Here is an 18,192-nt window from a genome sequence, read left to right on the forward strand (position 1 = left end):
GTTGAATACATTTAGGGGAGAAAGTGAGGTGCCTCAGATTGTAGTGATAATTTCTGACATTTTACATGTTTTCTTTCATTCTGGGAAAATAGATGTTTCTCTAACTTTTGGAACCCACTGTAAATAATGTCAACATGTATTTACAGGCCGTGGGATGGATATATATTTACATGGCATATGTCTACAATATAGCATATACACATAAACATACATACAGTATTTGTATGGGCTGCACATATCAGTCAATATATGGAATTATTCCAGTTTCTAATAGATTTCATGTATATTTGTACATATGTGCTTTTCTTTTACATTTGTGCTGAGGGGTTATGGCCGCTTCCCAGCTCCCTCTCTCCTGCTGTGGTGTGGGAGTGGACCTGCCGCCTGCAGGTACAGGGCGGCCCCGCCTCTCGGTGCAGCCAGGTGTCCTGCGCGGCGCCGCCAGTCTCACCTGGACGGGAAGCTGTGAGGGCCAGTTACACCCGGCGGCAGGAAGTCCGTCTTTTATTTTGAACTTTAAGCTCTGGGAGCGTTAGGTTTGCATTTCCCACTCGGTCACAGTTCATGATAACGCTTTGTTTCTCGGTACTTGTTCAAAATGAGAGGAAGATACAAAAGAAAGGGCTCGACAGGAAGAAGTGATGAGGCGACGGTCGGTGGGCTCTCTCCGCTCCCGGGGGAAGCCGCGGCGGGCTTAGCCGGACCTGAGGCACCTCCTCCGGGCCACACTGTCCAGGATGTGGGCGGTAAAGGTAAAGGTACGAAAACCTGCTTTAATAACACACTGAAAGATTCAGTGGCAGCGTTGGCGAACAGGCCTCATAAGATGTTTTATCTTTAGCTTGGTGTACCTAATAAACTGCAAACTGGCATCTGTAAATGAGATCTTGATCTCAATGTGACTTCCTGATTAAATAAGGTATACATTTAAAAATAACTATGAATAAATAAAAATTAACAGTGAAGTAACTGTACCTGAAGAGTAGATGTAGTGGGGGAAACATTTTTCTGGGAAAAACAGTGCATAAAGTTGGATAAAATAAAAACAGATTATGTCAAGTACCTAAAAATCACCATCTTTGGTAACAGACAATTAAGATACAGGCAAAGGATGAAAAAATATGTCCTACTGATCCTACTGTCCTTTACAGCTATCCAAAGAGCCCGTCCTCATAGAGGAGCGACACTGTGTACAATTAGTTTGAGCATGTTCTTAAAAACAATGAAAACAGTCTAATGCATCAGTCAGAAAATGATTTATCAGCCCTGCATGTTTCTTCTCCAGGTGCACGGTGTGCCCTTTATGGCGATGACAAGGTCTACCTTGGAGTCCGTGTCAAAATGCCAGTGAGGGATCTGCTGAGGAACATCCGTCTCGCCCAAGGCTGGGAGCCTCAAGATTTACAGGTAACATTTTTTTCTCTGTGACCAAAATATAATAAATGATAATGGTGGAGATATTCATCAATGTGGGCATCCAGTCAAAATCAGAGCCAGAGTAAAATTTGGTTTGCTTGTTTTTGGTTTGGTTTTCTATTATGCAAACACGCAGAAGTTTACCTTCTGTGTTGTATCTTTCCAGTTGGTGTCTGGTTGGTTGTTGCGCGTCTAAACCACAGAAAAGTCATATGGGCTCAAAAACAGCTGAAATATTTGAAGCAGTTTTGCAGTTGAGTAATGAGTTCATGTTACATCAGCAAATTTAAGGGAGTTTGTAGTTGCCTGGGTCCGTTTTTGTTACTTTCTGACTTTTGTGCCATCCTTAATAAATATATAGTATTGTACTATAGTAAAATATGAGGACATTATGGGATGAATCTAAATAAAAAAATGTTAAAAATCAGCCATAGGTGCTTCAGGTTTCGTGCTCAGTTCACCAACCACCATCCTTCTGGTGGTATTTCCCGTACATGACATGTTGATGACTTGTGGTGTTGGGTAATGAGAAACTTTTTACTCATGACATAATTTCACAGCAAATTAAACAGAATCATTTCAACATCAGAGTTTTTGCTTTTCAGATTCAATACAATCCTGATTTAATTTTTTTGTACGAAATGTGTTTCTCCATGTGGAATAATCTCCTTGAGCGTTACTATAGTAACCATTTTAAATGAAAAAAAAAAATAATACTCACATTAATATCATAATTAATATCAGATTAAACTGTCCGACAACCTAACTGCTGAAATCTGTCGCCAACACTTTCATACCTGTTCAGACCGGCTGAGAAAAGAAACAGATGAATGCGAGCTTGAGCTGTGTTTTATTTATTTTAGTCTGGTTATCAAAACTCAAAACTCAACTTCATCCTTATTTTGATGATACCTTGTTCTCATATTTGGTTGAGCTTGTCTTCATGTAACTGCACCACAGTTTGGTTGCAGGAGCCTCCTCGGTGCATTGATTTGATGCATCATTGCCTCCAGACTCCAGAGTTTTCTTCTGTGTGTTGGACATAAAATCAATATTTACATATGAGCCCACCCTGTCCAGCCATACTATGATGTACTTTCATGTTTGTGTATGAAAAACATATAGAAAACAACTTGCACTGATGCAACTGTTTTGTTTTTTTCCCTTTTACATCCCACTTGTGTGTGAATTGCAGGAGATGTGCAGCAAAAGAGTCAAAGGTCAGTAAAACCCAGATTCATGAAAGTCATTTTGGTGTCGTGTAGATTTTTGTGAAAGTGCTTTAACCTGTCAGTTAGATACAGGAGTGAGAGGTTTACAGCACCAACACTAAGCAACAAAACCTACAGGACACCAGTCTGCAATAAGCTAAACTGTGGTTTGCGGCCACACAAACTGTATAGACCTCTCAGATTGAAACTTGACTGTTTCTTTCACAGGGGACAAGAAACGAGTCAAAACTCGCTCAGGATGCCGAACCACCAAGGTGAGTGTTGAAAAACACAGATCCCAGCTCCTCCCAGAGGGTTCCTCCAGCTTTATGTACAAGGCAGGTTTATGGAACGCTGTAAATCACATGACAGTTTTAATCCTGTATTCCTTTACTGTCCTTGGTTTTCAGAGTAAACGCCCCACAAAAAGCCTGGAGGAGCTGGCAATCATCGTCGAGGTGCTGGAGGAGGATCTTAGGACCGGCAGCATCTGCCGCTCCCCTTCCCAAACTCTGTCCTCTCATGACCCGCCAGTGTCCCCTGAGTGGTCTCCAACTGGTAATTCATGGGGACAAGAGCCACTATACAGTTAATGATGAATATGTTAACAGCGACAACCACTCCTCACATGCCACGTCTTCTCTCCAACCTGCAGGGTACAACAGCGAAGAGTCCGATGAAATGATCCCCAGCCCCCAGGCCTACATGAGCTGCTCGCCTGGCACAGCAGAGAACTACAAGGCCCCGTCTCCTCCCGGCTTCGTGCATACCAGCCCTCAACCTTCCGGCTTTGCAAATGCGGGACGAGACGGCGGAAGAGGGGAGGAGCGGTTCGATCATCAGAACCACGACTGGAACCTGAACAACTCTGCGTTCTTCTGGACCCAGCTGCAGAAGGAGGAGAGTCAGCTGAGGGACATCTCTGATGCAGTCCTGCTGGCTGCCGATGAACATGGCAGAACGTAAGTTTGGTGCAAGTGTATCTTTGCACTCAAGGCTGCATTAGCCACTACTGGCATAAAACACCACCAGGTTTTGGCAAGAAAGAAGAAATAAAAAAAGAGGATAGCTGTGTCTCAGTTCAGGGGCCGCATCCTTCGTAGGGCCATAGACCATGAGACGGTCAGGCCTACAAAGGATTTTCTCTTTGCCTCACCAGCTGTGTCTGCACATACCATTACATCACAAAGTGTGGCTCCATTCGCCTGCAACCTTGGCAACACATAACTGGACCTTGAGTTGTACCATTACCCAATACTTAAACCTAGCCCAAAGAATCTTGGGATAGGTTGGGCCACAAAGAATCCACCTATTGGATCCTTCGTTGCTCAGGAAAAGAAGGTCATTTAAAGGAGCCTAGTCGAGCCAATGTGATGTAATCAGTCTTCAGATGCAGCCTCTGAATGATGCAGCCCCTGGACTGGGAAACAGTTGCAGTTGTGTTGCATTGTGGGTGATGAGGGCGCCAGGTTTTGGCAAAAAAGAACAATGTGTGAAAATAAAAAAACACGATGTCTCTGGTTCTGCTGCGTTGATTTTAATGAGTCTGACAATGTTACAGAAGTTCAATTCTAAATCAGCAGACTCGTCCTTTAAGGAAAGCTACAGATTGGTGGTGGCTGAATTCCATTTAGCTCCTTCAGCTTCACGGTCCTGGTGTTGTTCACGCTGGCTCACTGAGACTCTTGAATGGAACAGAGCCACCTGAGCTTTTCCTTCTGTGACAGGTCAGACTGTCAATCCTGCAGACTTTATTCTCTCCCAGCTTTAAGGAACACATGTAACCCAGGTTCAGACCTGTGAACCTCTTAGTAGAAAGTATGCTGCCTCTTTGTGTCAGTAAATGTGTCTAAATATGTCGGATTGCGTTTGTCCCTGCAGAGCTCTCCATAAAGTGGCGTGTGTCGGGAAGAGGGCGCTGGGCTGCGCCATCGCTAAAAGGATGGTGGCACTCAACAGCCTGGACCTTAAGGACTCTGATGGAATGGTACGGGACAGTTCAGATTTTCATCTGTAGTTTTTGTAAATAAATCTGTCTTTTTTTTTTTTTTTTTTTTTTTTGTGTCCATGTAAGAAAGTCAGAACAGTATTTAATGACTTCCTGTGATTTTTACAAAGCATGATAAAGGAAAACACAGAAAAACACTCATTCTTTTTATAAAATGTATATTTGGGAATAATTAATGTGCAAACAAATGTATTAAGATAATAATAAAAGTTACATAGAAATAAAGGACATTCACCTACTATCTGCAAAATAACATAATCTGCCTCTCAGCATTGGTTTTGTCATTCTGTATCTCCTTAATCAAAATGTGCATTTAGCTTGTAATTTAGCAGAACTGCCACATCTGACAGATACTAGGTTAATTAAGTCGGTTAACATAGTATATAATGCATAATAAAGATGTGTGGAAAGTGGGTTTGAAAGTTAATTCTTAACAGTTTTTTACTGCTTCATTTACTCTGGTTGTCAGATCATTCATATCAGTAACTACTCAGTGTTTAAATGTCTGATGGATACAGCTGTTTATTCTATATAAACATATTCTTGTCCCATCATTGGACACATGTAGTTTAATGTTAGCGGCTGTCTTTTCCCAGACTGCCCTCCTGCATGCAGCGAATCACAATCATCACTTCATGGTGGCCGATTTGATCCGTTTGGGCGCCAACGTCAACGAGATGAACAACTCGGGGAAGTCCTGCCTCCACCTCAGTGCTGAGAAAGGCTACGTCCGAGTCCTGGAGGTTAGAGTCTTGTTTTTCTCTCTGTTGCTCAGAGTGTTTTAGAGAGATGGTCCCTGCTGTTTGTTGCGCTTGGTATCTCAGACAACACCAATAGTGTTTGGGCCTCCTCGTTGGGCTCCAGCGTTTTTAAAATGACACTGGCTGCAGATTTGGTGTCAGATTTAACATTTCAAATAGTAGAAAATGTCATCATCAGTCAGGTGACATGTTTACTGCTTGTTTCTTCTGTTTTTATGCAGCTCACAGTTCACAAACATTTCTCACATATCTGATGATATTTACTTCAAACGAGCAACGTGACCCCTGTTGTTAGGAGTTCTTCGAGACCACAGATATTGTTGACTCTGATCCCAACTGACAGGTTATTCAGGTCCATGTACATTTGTTTTCATGTCATGAAGGTTTCCTCTTTGCTGGTGTCAGTAAGTAAAAGTCTTCGAACGACTCAGAGGAAAAGGTCCGTCAGAAACTAACAGAGCCAGTTCGATAAGAAACACCAGCTGTGCACAGTGTAACACACATTATGTGTTGACTGAACTTGTTTCACATGTGTTTGATGTGTGTGCTGCACAGGACAATGAGGATCAGTGTGTCACATGGCAGTGTCATGTTAAAGGGCGTGGGATGCTCCTCACGCAGAGCACTTATTTCAGGTTTTCATAGGCGAAGCTAAGCAGCAACTTGGAGAACTTGTCATTATGAGTCCAAGCAAATGTTTCTCTCTTCACTTTTTAGAGCACAGCTCAAACACACACAGCAGATGTTTCCACTGTCTGTGAAGGACACACGTGAGGCCAACACACCCACAGACCTTATTTTCTTGTAGGCGCCAGTGAAGGCACAGTGGAGTTTTTCTCCCCTCACATGTCACAGTGGAGTGTAAGCACAGCATGAAGACAGTCAAAGGCAATGAAGCAGCGCGCTTTAACAGTGGCGTCAATACTTTTCACACCATGAACCGTGTATGAAAGAATCTGTGTCTGCTGTTTCCCCCATTTTTACACTAGAATCGCTGCTATTAGTTGTTTAAAGAAGCTATTTGTAAGTTTTGCTATTGCTACATAGCTAACGTTAGCAGCTGTAAACAGCTGTTTACTCGCCAGTCTTGCAAAGAGCTTCAGCCATTGTTGTGTTTACAGTACAGGAGGTTATAATACCTCCTCTGAATGGCAGACTGGATGCTACACTGACTCGGTATCGGAAAGTGAGGAGACGGGGCTAGCTGGTTAGCATGCTAACTTAAGTAAAGGAAATAGAAGCAAAACACCTCTGGAGACGGCTCTTAGTGAGTAAAGGAGTAAAGTTAGATGCTGAAGTCGCAGTGTTTCTTCCAGACTGGTAGGTAAACAGCTGTTAATGCTAACGTTAGCTATGTAGCAACAGCAAAACTTACAAATAGCTCTTTAATCAGGTAATCAGTTGGAAAAAAATAATCTGCAGCTATTTTGATGATGTTTGAAGATGTCACTTCCAAACAGTTAATCAATACAATAATCAGCAGATTCACTGATAATGAAATTTGTCAAACTTAATCATTAGTTTTTTTCGTTTAAAAATTTTAACTTGTGCATATTATTCAGTTTGTCTTTAATCACTACTCACATGTATAACTCAATATTTAGTTCTAAAGTTTTATTTTTTAACTTAACAGAGAATGTGGTGTTATTTGGGGCGGGAGGGAGGCTCATTATAAATCTTTTATTAGCCTTTGTTCACTTTCACAACAGAACAAAGTATTGAAAAAAAACAATCATTATTTCCAGCACTTTATGAGATGCAGGACGACACTTTGACTGTAGCCAGTCGGCAGGTATGTCCTCTTTGAATTCCACACAGGCCCAGAGCATTATTCGACCTGCTGAAGCAGGTGGGTGGAACTTAATTAAATGTTGTGCGTCTGTTGCCGATGGCACAAACATGTACATGTTGTTCACATGAAACTGGGAAATGGTGATATTGTAAGCACACATTGGACAGTTCACAGTGGAAAGCTCTTAGGAAAGTTGGTTTCTCTCAGTTTTTCCTCCGTCCCTCTGCTGTGGGACCGTCGAGTGTGTCCTGAAACACGACGATGTGTTTGTGCGACCATGTGCTGTTTTCACATTTGCACTGTTTTATTGCAACTGGGGCAGGAATTTCATTTTCACTGCTTGTCTGAACTGAGAAATGTTTTTAAGGCAGATGAGAGGAACTGTGGTTGGTCTGTGGTTCTCCACGTGATACTGTACGTCTGTGTTGAACTAGTGTGTATGTTTTCTTTTAGGTTCTAAAACAGGCAATGATGGACGGTGTGTTTGTTGACGTCGAAGCCACTGATAACTATGGTACGTACTAAAACCTTGAGGCTTCAAAAGTATATCAGTTATATATAAAATGGTAATAAAATAATAAAAATAATCATAGTTTTTTTTTCTTTATCAGTTGCTTTGGTACAGTTTAGCTTTAGATGTGTTTAAATGTTAAAGTGAAAGAGTAAGGTGTGGATGCATGATCCAGATGCTTGTGTTCTCAGGAATGAGCGTCCTCCAGTGTGCGTCGGTGGCTCTGAAGGCCACAGTGTGTGAGCTGGAAAGCAGTAGATCTCCCAGTCACACCAGACTCCACTCGCTCCGCCAGGAACAGATGATGGAAACCCTGGAGTGTCTGCTGCACATGGGCAGCTACCTTCATACCATGGTATGTCAGTCTGGAATAGCTGTTCACATAGTTCTACACTGTAATGACTGAAAACTAGATCCTCTTCCCGTCTGACACAGATCGGGTTCCAGGAGTAGACTTATGTTTTATATTTAAAGGAAATAATATTGAATAAGATGTGACCATGAGTTGCACTTTTAACAGAAGCAGTAACCATGAACCACAGCGTCTGTGCTCAGCAGCTGAACAGCTCTGTTTTCTGGCTGCTTGTTGACTAACAGTTGTAGCCAGAGGACATTCAAACAGATCAAACTGTTGAAACATCGAGTACAGTTGTCACTTGTTTGTAGTTTAGCTTTTTGGTGGGGCAGCGCCAGATAGCGACGAGCATGAACAAATAATGAGTCATTGAAACAAAACATAAGTAATATATGAATACAAACTATAGGTCTGGTCCCTTCCTGCAGTCTTATGGTTGTTGTATTGTAGGGTATGTTCTTGTAAAGTACTGTTGAGAATGCTGGTATGCTTTTGAAGTGTCACGCAGAGAAATTTGTGGTTGCAGTTGCCAAGTTGTGCACAATTAAAATAAGTCGACTCACAAGCAGGTTGAACAACTGAACTGAGTTCAAAAGCTGAACGTGTTTTTGAACTGACTGATCTATTTTTAAACAAACTCACCGTCTCCTCCAGAGGAGCACTCTGTTCCAGGCTGAAAAGTCACCACAACAATAGGAAACCATGACATTAGACACGTTTGGTCCCTCAGAGGATGAAAACTGATGAACTGGCTGCAGTTCAACATTTCCATTTGTCCAACACATCTCTTTACAGTTTACCTCCCCCTCAACTCTAGTATTCTCTACTCATTTTTACTCATATAACATCCTAACTCTAAGCATGTCAATATTAGCATGCTAGTGTTAGCATTTAGCTCAAAACAGAGGCTGATTGCAGCTTCAATTATTTTTACAACTTTAGAATTTACTCTCAAAAAAGAAACCTGCTCCACCAGTGTTGACTTCAATCTCAATATTAACGTAGAAATGCTGCAGGAATATATTCATTGTTTCTGTATATTAAATGATTATCCAGAGACTTTTGATCACTAATCTGTTTTTTTCATCTCTTTCTCAGGGAAGCCGGAGCATGCAACCTTGGATGGGTTGACCTCTAGGCACATCTGCCCGGCAGGGCTGTTGAGACCCAACAGTAATGTTCTAAGTTGGCTCAGGCTTGAATTCCTCATGGAGAGACAATAATTCCTCTCTCAATTGAATGAATTCAGGCTTGTTGCGTGAAGCATCTGATGTTTTGTGTTTGGTAAAAATGCCTGACTTGCAATCAGGTATTTATTGTAGCCTGCACAGAAACGTCAGGTGCCCATTAGCTGGTTTCTGTGAAACTTCCATTGTTTGTTACATTGAAGTAACAAGTTGTCCTCATTCAGTGTCTGTGTAGATCCAGATGTAAAATCCGATGAGAATATTTTAGAAATACAATAGGATCATTAGAAACATCAGCGCCACAGGTTGTTGTTGTTGTATAGTAAAAAAAAAAAAAAAAAAAAAAAAAAACTGACTGGGCTGATTTAGATTTGGGTTTTTTTGAACCAGTCAATAAAGATGTGAATAAAGAGATTTTACATATTGGATCCTTTAAATAACTTTTATACTAGAGGACATGACAGGTTTTAGTAAGTATTGTATGGTGATGGTGTAAATATAGTTTCATTTACCTTCACACAACTCAGCCCAGTTTTTAAAAGGTCATGCGTAGGAGTTTTGGGTTTTGTTTATGCTTAGCCTGGTTAGCTCAGCTCAAAGACGAAGGAGGGGGAAGAGCGAGGTTGGCAAAGTCAAAGATGTCTTCCAACAACGGGAAAACTGCCGACTGGTGTCATCTGTATTTAATGCACGCACAAAAAGAAACGAGAAATTAGGTCGTGCACTGAAGCTATTGACCAAATAGTTTACATTTACTTTTCTTGGACTCAAAACTCAGGAGTTTTTTGATGCATTGATAATTAACGATCTGGTTGTAAAAAAAAAAGACAATTTTTCCTCTCGCCCAGCTTTTCACTCAGCGCTCAGTCTTTGAGCTGATCAAGACCAAACGTCCTGAATCTCTGAACTAAGATTGTGCAAACGTGCTGTTTTGTTGTTGTTTTTTTAAAATGTCAGTGCATTCCTTCATAACTGTGGTAATGTTGTCCTTTTAAAGGTTTAAAAGATTAGTCTGATGAGATAAAACATTTTGACCACCCCCTGCTTTATGCACCGTTGATGCTTCACATGCCACCAGAGGAGCTCCGACCTGTCGGGGCACGCCCTCTGTTAGACACAAGGTGTCCTCTGGTATCTGGCGTTTGCTAATTGCTATGAGGCACTCAGCATTAATACCTTCTTCCATGAGTGCTCATAATGTATTGGCTCATCTGCGTATTTTATTACTTGACTCATTTATCAGGTATTTGAGCAATGAAGCCATGTGATCTAATTTACTTTAAGGCATGTACTGCTAAAGTTTGTTCAGTCATTAACACGTTTCTAGAGAATTCATGTTGTTTTTCCAAACGATTTGTCTGAATTCTCGATGAGCTTGTTTCCTAGTTGATTTTTTTTTTTTTGTTATTTTAAGTGAGGATCATTTCTGGGTTAAACTCTGCTCAGAGGTTTAAAAAGTGATCAGATCTTATTCTGTATAGTTTTGTAGTTTGGTGGTGGGTAACGGTGAAAAGGACAACACCACAACGGGAGCATTTTTTACTACTGACACAGATCTGAGTATTTTGAAGTGATAGTTATTTAGTGATAGACGAATATGAAATGTACTGATTAACTGTTGTTATAGTTGTGAGATGATATTTCCAGTTCAGTGTGGGGGGTACTGGGAGCTGGTCGGCTGATTCATGTTCTGTTTCCACCTGATTCCAAATAACTCGGTTTAATGAACCAAACCTTCAGCCGGTCCCCCATTAGATGGATGTTCTGTAGTAGACAATGTGATTCATTTGCCAATGAGTGGTCAAGTTGAAGTTAAGTATCTTCATACTTTGGTGACATCTGCCCAGGGCTTTCTTTAACTGCTTGTCACTGTCTGTCGGTCCTGACAGGGACAGTCTTCATATCAAAGAAGATTTTTTTAAAAAGGTGTTCAGGGGAAACTGTCCTGACACTGACACTATGTAAACATTCCACCATGTTGTACAATATATGTTTTTATACTCATCTACTACGGTGTTTTGTGTTTATTATTGATGATATTCATGCAGTTTCCACAACAATAATCAACTTACTTTTACTTACTGGTCAAAGAGAGAGATAGCCTGTAAAGTAATCAAGTGCTCACACTTATAATGTTGTTCATTTACAGTAGCTTATATATTGATAATTGCTGCTTAGATTATAATGTAAGATCATATCAAATTTAATTTCTCGTGACAGGATAATTGCTCACTTAGGTGCTTGTTTTATCTTGCAGGGACGAAGGTTTATAAATCTGTTAGCTTAAAATGAAATACTGTTAAAAAGCTTTTTCAATGGGAAGGTTGAAGTATGAGAAGTGTGTGGGTTAACTGTAGATATCTCACAAGGAGTCATTATCCATGTCAGTTTTCAGTTAACTGACTGGTTTTTTACTGATTGCGTTAGATATGTTTGATGAATCATGCAGGTTGTCATAGTTTTGACAGAGCTGTTCTCCAGACAGAGATGATGTCATAGTTTCAACCAACAGTTTATCTGAGTGTAAATAACACGTGATACAAAAATTCAACGTTAAATCCATGTAATCGTGTTTCTCATCATCTTCAAACATTAATGGGCTAACAAGCGAGCTTAGCTATGCAGCATCACAAACATCCGTACGCGGTGGCGACGTCTGTTCCAGCAGCTCTTTGTAGTTTTGTGCAGCAGTTTGTATCTGCAATTTGTTTTTGTCATATAATGATTCACGTTGGTGATGGTTATTATTACAATTCATGCTTCTGTAACAATATGTGCATTTCTATCTTAAAGACATCAATAAAGTTCTGGATTCAGTAAACTTTGCTTTTCAAATTATTTTATGATTTATTTTTTTTCCCACTGTTACACTCGTCCATGGGTAACCCCTGCTTTAATCACAACAAAAACCAAACATTAACAAAACAAATAATAAAAGTTAAAGGTATGAAGCAGCTGTAAGCTTTTCTACAGTTTCCGTATGTGGTGATGTTTTTCCACTGTGACCTGGCAGGATTCATGGTTCCTGTAGCGCTGACAGTAAAACTACTGACCAATTAAAACTGCAGTAAACACTGGAACAGCACAAGATTTTTTTTTTTTTTTTAAGTTTTTTTTTGGGGCTTTTTAATGCCATTATTATATAGCACAGTGAGAGAGAGGGGGGATGACATCAAGCAAAGGGCTGTGGGTCGGACTCGGACTAAGCTTTAATGGTATGGCTCTACCAGGTGAGCCACCGAGGCGCCCCCAAAGCACAAGATTTACAGTCATGCTATAATACTCCTGTTGTAACTTCCATAAAAATGTAATCACTCTTACACATTCATATCTTATAGTCATATTATGAACCTATTCCGTCTTAATGGATGACACAGTATGACTCATATAAACACACTTCCAAGTCATAAAACGCAGACAGTATTATCACATATCCTCAAATGTCAAACCGTGACAACAAAGACCTTAACCCAGTCCAGCAGCACACTCCTTCAGCTGTCAGGCTTGTGTCTCTTCAGTATTGCATAGATTTGCTGGGGCTTGCTGAGTTGGCGTAGGTAGATGACTAGTTGCATGCCTTGATGAACTGTTTGGTTCCCAGTGCCAAGGTTTGAAAACAAACAACTTTTACCTGGGAAAGAGCCTGTTGAAACCCACATTTTTTTCACGATATAATTCGAGTTTCTGTAACAAGAGCCATTTGCCAACTGCATGTAGACAAGGATCACTCACCAATTTACACAGAAATATTCTTTGTTTTGAAGATAGAGTTCTTAAGATATTCAAGTAAACCACAAATAACAAGGAAAGAGATTGAGCGGGAAAGGAAGTTATAGTTGAGGTTTACAGTAAACAAAGAAAAAGCTGCAGGGGGTGTCACAAAATGCCCCATAAAACAGACCTAATTCAGAAAAATTAGAGCCTGTTTTCATGCATGTTTGCCTCCATGCTCAGAGACATAGAGGCTGCAGGAGGGCAGGGCAGAAAGAATGTCTCTGATGTTCACCTGGGGCAGAAAACAGTTCTTGGCTCATCAGACCAGTTCCATATTTCAGTCCGATGAAAAGTGTAACAGCGTGAACGGGTCACTGACTGACAGTCGGGGGGAGAGAAGATATTTTCAGTCAAGTCCGGGGCTCTTTTTTGACATTAATAGAGGGGATGTCTGATTAGATAAATAAGTGGCACTTGATGTATCGGATGCAACTGATTGATCAACTTATTGATCAATTTAAAATATAGATGTAAGGCACTTGTGTTGTTTTATTTATTTGTTTTCTTGGTTTTGATATTTTCTTTTAATTTTAATGTATGTTGTCATTAAAAGAGGTGAACTTTATGTGTTTGAATTTTATATGATGACGATGATGTTGTTATGTATGCTCGACTGTCTGTTAAAAATACTGATAAAAAGTCATTAGTCGGAAATACTTATTTTTCAATTTAACTCAATATTCTCAATATTGAGTTAAATTTCCATCTCCAGTATGTATTGAGTTGCACACTCTTAAAAACTAGACCGTGCAGTTTGTAGTTTTTTGCAGTTCTTTTGTTCAACCTCATGTCTGCAGTGCATTAAACACAACACAGGTGTTTCAATGTGCTTTACAGGCCAATGAGTCGCAATAATGACCCCACACTCCCCACACACCCATTCCAATGTCAATAGACGCGGTCAGGATTTATTTGGAAATATCTCTGACAGGTTTTTATTCACTTCCAGAAAAACCACTTAAGTAGTCAGTGATATCAAAGGAGCTCATGAGCATTAGCTGGTGTGACATCAGTGGTGTGGGTGTGACCAGAGGTGCAACACGCTCTGAGGTTTCAAACCACAGGAAGTTGAGCAACAGTAGTTTTCCATCCTTTAAACACGTGCAGAAAACCAGGAGAAGTGCAGCCACTGTCCATCATGACCACTCTGCAGGGTGCAGGTCATGTCCTGGATATCTGTGCCACATACAAGGGAGGAGTGCATGGATACAGGGTTCACGCCTCCATATCCAGCCATGCATATATATTTTACTTTTATCATTCATTTGAAGTCATTTTTGTGGCCATCTGATGAAATGCAATGATGAGCAGACACAGAGGAAACCAAAACACTGAGAGATCTAAACAGTGGCGGCTGCAGATTCAGATTATAATACATCACTACCAAAGACACTCTACACACAGTCACATTGTTTTTACATTTGATATGATCTTCTTATAAAAATTTTATTACAGCAGCTTTGAAGTTAAACAGTAACAGAAACTCTCTTGAAATAGTGTCGCTGTGTCATACACATGTGAAGAAACGCAGCGTTGCTAGTTCTGGTTCCACTTCCTTTCAAAATAAAAATCTCCTTTATTGTTTGTTTTATGGTGGAGGAAATGCAATCAACACATTTGTTAGACCTCAAACATACTCACGGTGCTTTTCGCTGAATATAAATATAAATATAACTCAACAGGGCACCTTTAACTTCACAGCAGAACAGGCTGTTTCTGTGTCCTGGCCACCCTCAGGATGAACACAAGGCGATGAATAAGAATATAAATTTATAAAAGAAGAAATCTGATAAGAGACGGAAACTTCCTCAGAATTTCTTTCAAATGCATTATAACTGATGTTGACTCCACCTTGTCCTGTTTTGCATGTACTAACACTTTAGGAAGGTGCCAATATACAAATATCTTTTCCCCTCAAGCTCGTATCTTTTGAAGGCAGCAGAAAAAGGTGGCATCTTTATTTTAATGCCGTCATTTAAAATGTTCCGGGATATATTAAATATATGTTTTATCAACATTTGAAAACATTTGCACAATCTGCATATCCTGCAGTATTACCTGTTTACCTGCAGTTATCCTTTATTCAGACTCATGTTCCCCACATAGCCTCAGTATCGCTTCATTGTATCATACAGAGGAAAGTAAAACGTGTATTTCTATGAAAGTACCACAGAGTATTACTTTAAAGCAAAATGACAGCAGGTTTATTGAGGGTTTAGCTGAGGATTAAATATTAATGTTAAGAAATGCTTAACATTTAACTATTTATAAGTTTTACTTTGCTTGCAATCAATCACCCAAATTGATTGCTCTGCATACTGCTGGGTAGCTTTATCTATAATCATAATATTATCATAATTTATTTGTTTATATTGTATTTTGTGAGCTGTATCTGCAGAGACACTAGTAACTAAAGCTGTGATACAACTACAATATTTGCCTCTGAACCTGTAAATAGCATATGATTTTTCCACGAGCACTGACATGAGGAAGGAAACATTCAAATCTAATGGAGTTATTTCCATAAATGATCAAACAGGTTGAGCCCTATACACCTGCCTGAACATCTCAGGGCAAATGCCTACTTTTGATTTATTCCTGTAGTTGAAAAATTGAGTCCAGTGACTCGGACAATTATTGTATCGTGAAAGTTAAACTAATGCCACAAAGTTTTTCCCACTAGTCTGGCCCTCTGCCTCTCTAACCTCACGAAAGGCCCGTTCACTCCCATCAGCTCATACAGCATCTTTAACCTCACAGCTCCTCCAGTGGCTCATGATGAATTTAAAACCTGCTCGCTGATCTACACACAGCCTCAAACAGAGCCGCGGGCCATTCTGCAACACTGAGCTCCAGCTCATCCTCTCCTCTCCACCAACCCTGATGCTCACTGTGGTCCCTTCACCCGCCTCCTCCTCCATTTCTCTTCTTCTTGCATCACATCCCCTCTCCCACAGCGCCCGCCCAGCCTCCCACCCCTGACCCCCACTGCCTCTAATATGATCATGTCTTGCGTTCGTCTTACCTCTCATGTCTTCAGGCTGCATGTCTCTGTATGACCACTCACAGGAACATCAATATCAATATCCAAACTCCATCTGCTGATGAAAAGTGTAATGTGGTAGAAAGCTCCAGAACAAGTACAGTGAACGGAGATGTTTGTGAACTGTTTCCCAGGTCAGGAATGAACTGTCAGGCTTTATTTAGCTCTTAGTTTAGTTTAATTGTCAGTAGTGTCTCAAGGTTGATGATGGATTCACATCAATCTGTGCACATACTGCATAATTTCCTGTCAGTCCAAAATACATTTATTTTTGTATATTAACTGCAAAAACAATATGATCATTTGTGTATTATTCATACTGTTAGAATGTGTATGAAAGTGGGACATAGCTTATTTCAAAAGTGAAACTTTTTATCATTATTTGCTGGTTGTGTTACTGTATCATTATAATCATTTGTTTCACTTGTTGTTGTTATAATGTTTTTGACCTCTAACCTTTAGTGCTGCCATCAGGTCAGAAATTCACTCTGATCGATACTTGAATCCATGAAAACATCCATATCAAAAAGTGATGCCTCGACTCCCACAACATTTAGTGTGTAAATTGTGTAAACTGTTCTGCCTTCTACAGAGGCAACATCACATTTAATCCATTGTTTGGTTTGAAATTTACAGCTAAATCATCTGAATGCTGGTTGTCCTGTCCAGCACTTTGGTCTGTAGGCTGTAATCTGAAGTCAACACAAGCACGGAGAATTTGTGATGAATACTGTATCCATAATAAATGTCTTTTAAGATATTACATAGAATATATCCGGTTAAATGTGTTTGAAAGATTCAAACTAGATATTGATTACAAAAGTGTTTTTTTGTGGTCTACAAAGAGAGAGTATTTCCCATTTGTTTTTTGACTGTACCAGATTGTTCTGGATTGATGCAACCAACTTTCTGAAAAAGAAACTATAGCTATAACTATAACTATATGTGTATTGAAATACATGTTTATGTTTGATGTAATGCTATATTTTTGTCAAGATAAGATTGAAAGCAACATGTTGTATATAACACAACTTTTTATTATTTTTAAGAAAATTCCATATTCATAAGAAAAAATGGTCAAGAACCAAGCCAACCTTCCGGCACTTTATTAATGAATTTAAACATTATAGCACCACTTTATCAAATGTGAAAAGCAAAAAAGCTGTAAAGACCTTAAAACTGTTGAATGAATATAATATGCTGCATTCTGGCATTGTAACTGGGAAATGTTCATCTCTTTTTTCTTTTGTTCTTTGTTCTTGGGTTTATTTGTGTAGTTGTCTTGTATCATTTATGTGTCTGTATGCTTGTACTTTTGAGTGAACTTGAGTGAAATATAAATAAATAAATAAATAAATAAATAAATAAATTCAACACGGAAGTGCCAAAAGCTGCAGTTCCTCGAATGACCACTAGAGCCCCCCCCCCCCCGGCCCCTAAGTGAGTCAATGCGTTTGTAGTGTTGATGCTTTAAGGAGGATTTTCATCTAAATATTGGACAAAAAATATGTCTTGCTGTGCGACTAACGGAACATGAGGAAGTCTGTGCTCCTGTATTTTGAGGTGAGTGAAATTCTAGTGTTATTTTGTGTCTGTGTTTACCATACCTGGCTTGTTAGCTTAGCTTGTTAGCTAGCTAACTAGCCAGCAAATTAATTATCCTTCGTGCAAGACACCCGGCTTCGCCAACGAAGCTAACGGGAGCTAATGCTTGCCACATGTATTAAACCGGTATGCCGGGGTCTCTGCTCCACACAGGCCCCGCGTCTTTACCAGCTTTTGGCTGAGGTTCAGGTTCAGGCGCTGCCAAGATGGCGTCGGTGGAGCTGTGTGTTTTTCTCGTTTACTGTAAACCGTTACTGAAGTAAAGTAGCGCTGCCACATCCGCAGTGTAGAGCGAATTCTTTCATTTAAAAAAAATCACAAATTGGTGTTGTGTCTTAATACATCTATATTTATGGATAAAAAATAAAATCCTTAAAATAAATTAAGTATTTAATAAATATTCAGCTTTCTAAAATCGTTTGTGGTTCACGGTCAGGCGGAGCGGTTAACCTATGGGTGACGTCACGGAGGCGACGTCCATCTTTATCTACAGTAAACACTGAGTATTTATTACGTCACTGTGTGTTGC

General features: G+C 39.9%; 1 protein-coding gene across 2 annotated transcripts; it reads left to right on the forward strand.

The window, feature by feature from the left end:
* The first annotated feature begins 443 nt into the window (after positions 1–443).
* LOC139614557 (NF-kappa-B inhibitor zeta) lies at positions 444–12,062 on the forward strand. Of its 2 annotated transcripts, XR_011687076.1 has the most exons (12): positions 444–752; positions 1,286–1,407; positions 2,612–2,636; positions 2,856–2,902; positions 3,038–3,185; positions 3,283–3,589; positions 4,509–4,614; positions 5,232–5,378; positions 7,642–7,702; positions 7,891–8,054; positions 9,153–9,911; positions 10,020–12,062. XR_011687076.1 is itself a non-coding variant. In XM_071471908.1 (11 exons), exons 1-11 carry the CDS (start codon positions 599–601, stop codon positions 9,183–9,185), a joined length of 1,320 nt encoding a protein of 439 aa, XP_071328009.1. In that variant the 5' UTR covers positions 456–598; the 3' UTR covers positions 9,186–9,331. The 2 variants fall into 2 exon arrangements, 1 of the variants encoding a protein (XP_071328009.1); XM_071471908.1 differs by lacking the exon at positions 10,020–12,062 and having other exon boundaries at positions 456–758; positions 9,153–9,331.
* The last annotated feature ends 6,130 nt before the right edge of the window (positions 12,063–18,192 follow it).

This window comes from Trachinotus anak, unplaced genomic scaffold (genome assembly GCF_046630095.1).
Source record: "Trachinotus anak isolate AG129_WGS33_773 ecotype Australia unplaced genomic scaffold, CSIRO_AGI_Tana_v1 ptg000034l, whole genome shotgun sequence".
Lineage (NCBI taxonomy): Eukaryota > Metazoa > Chordata > Actinopteri > Carangiformes > Carangidae > Trachinotus > Trachinotus anak.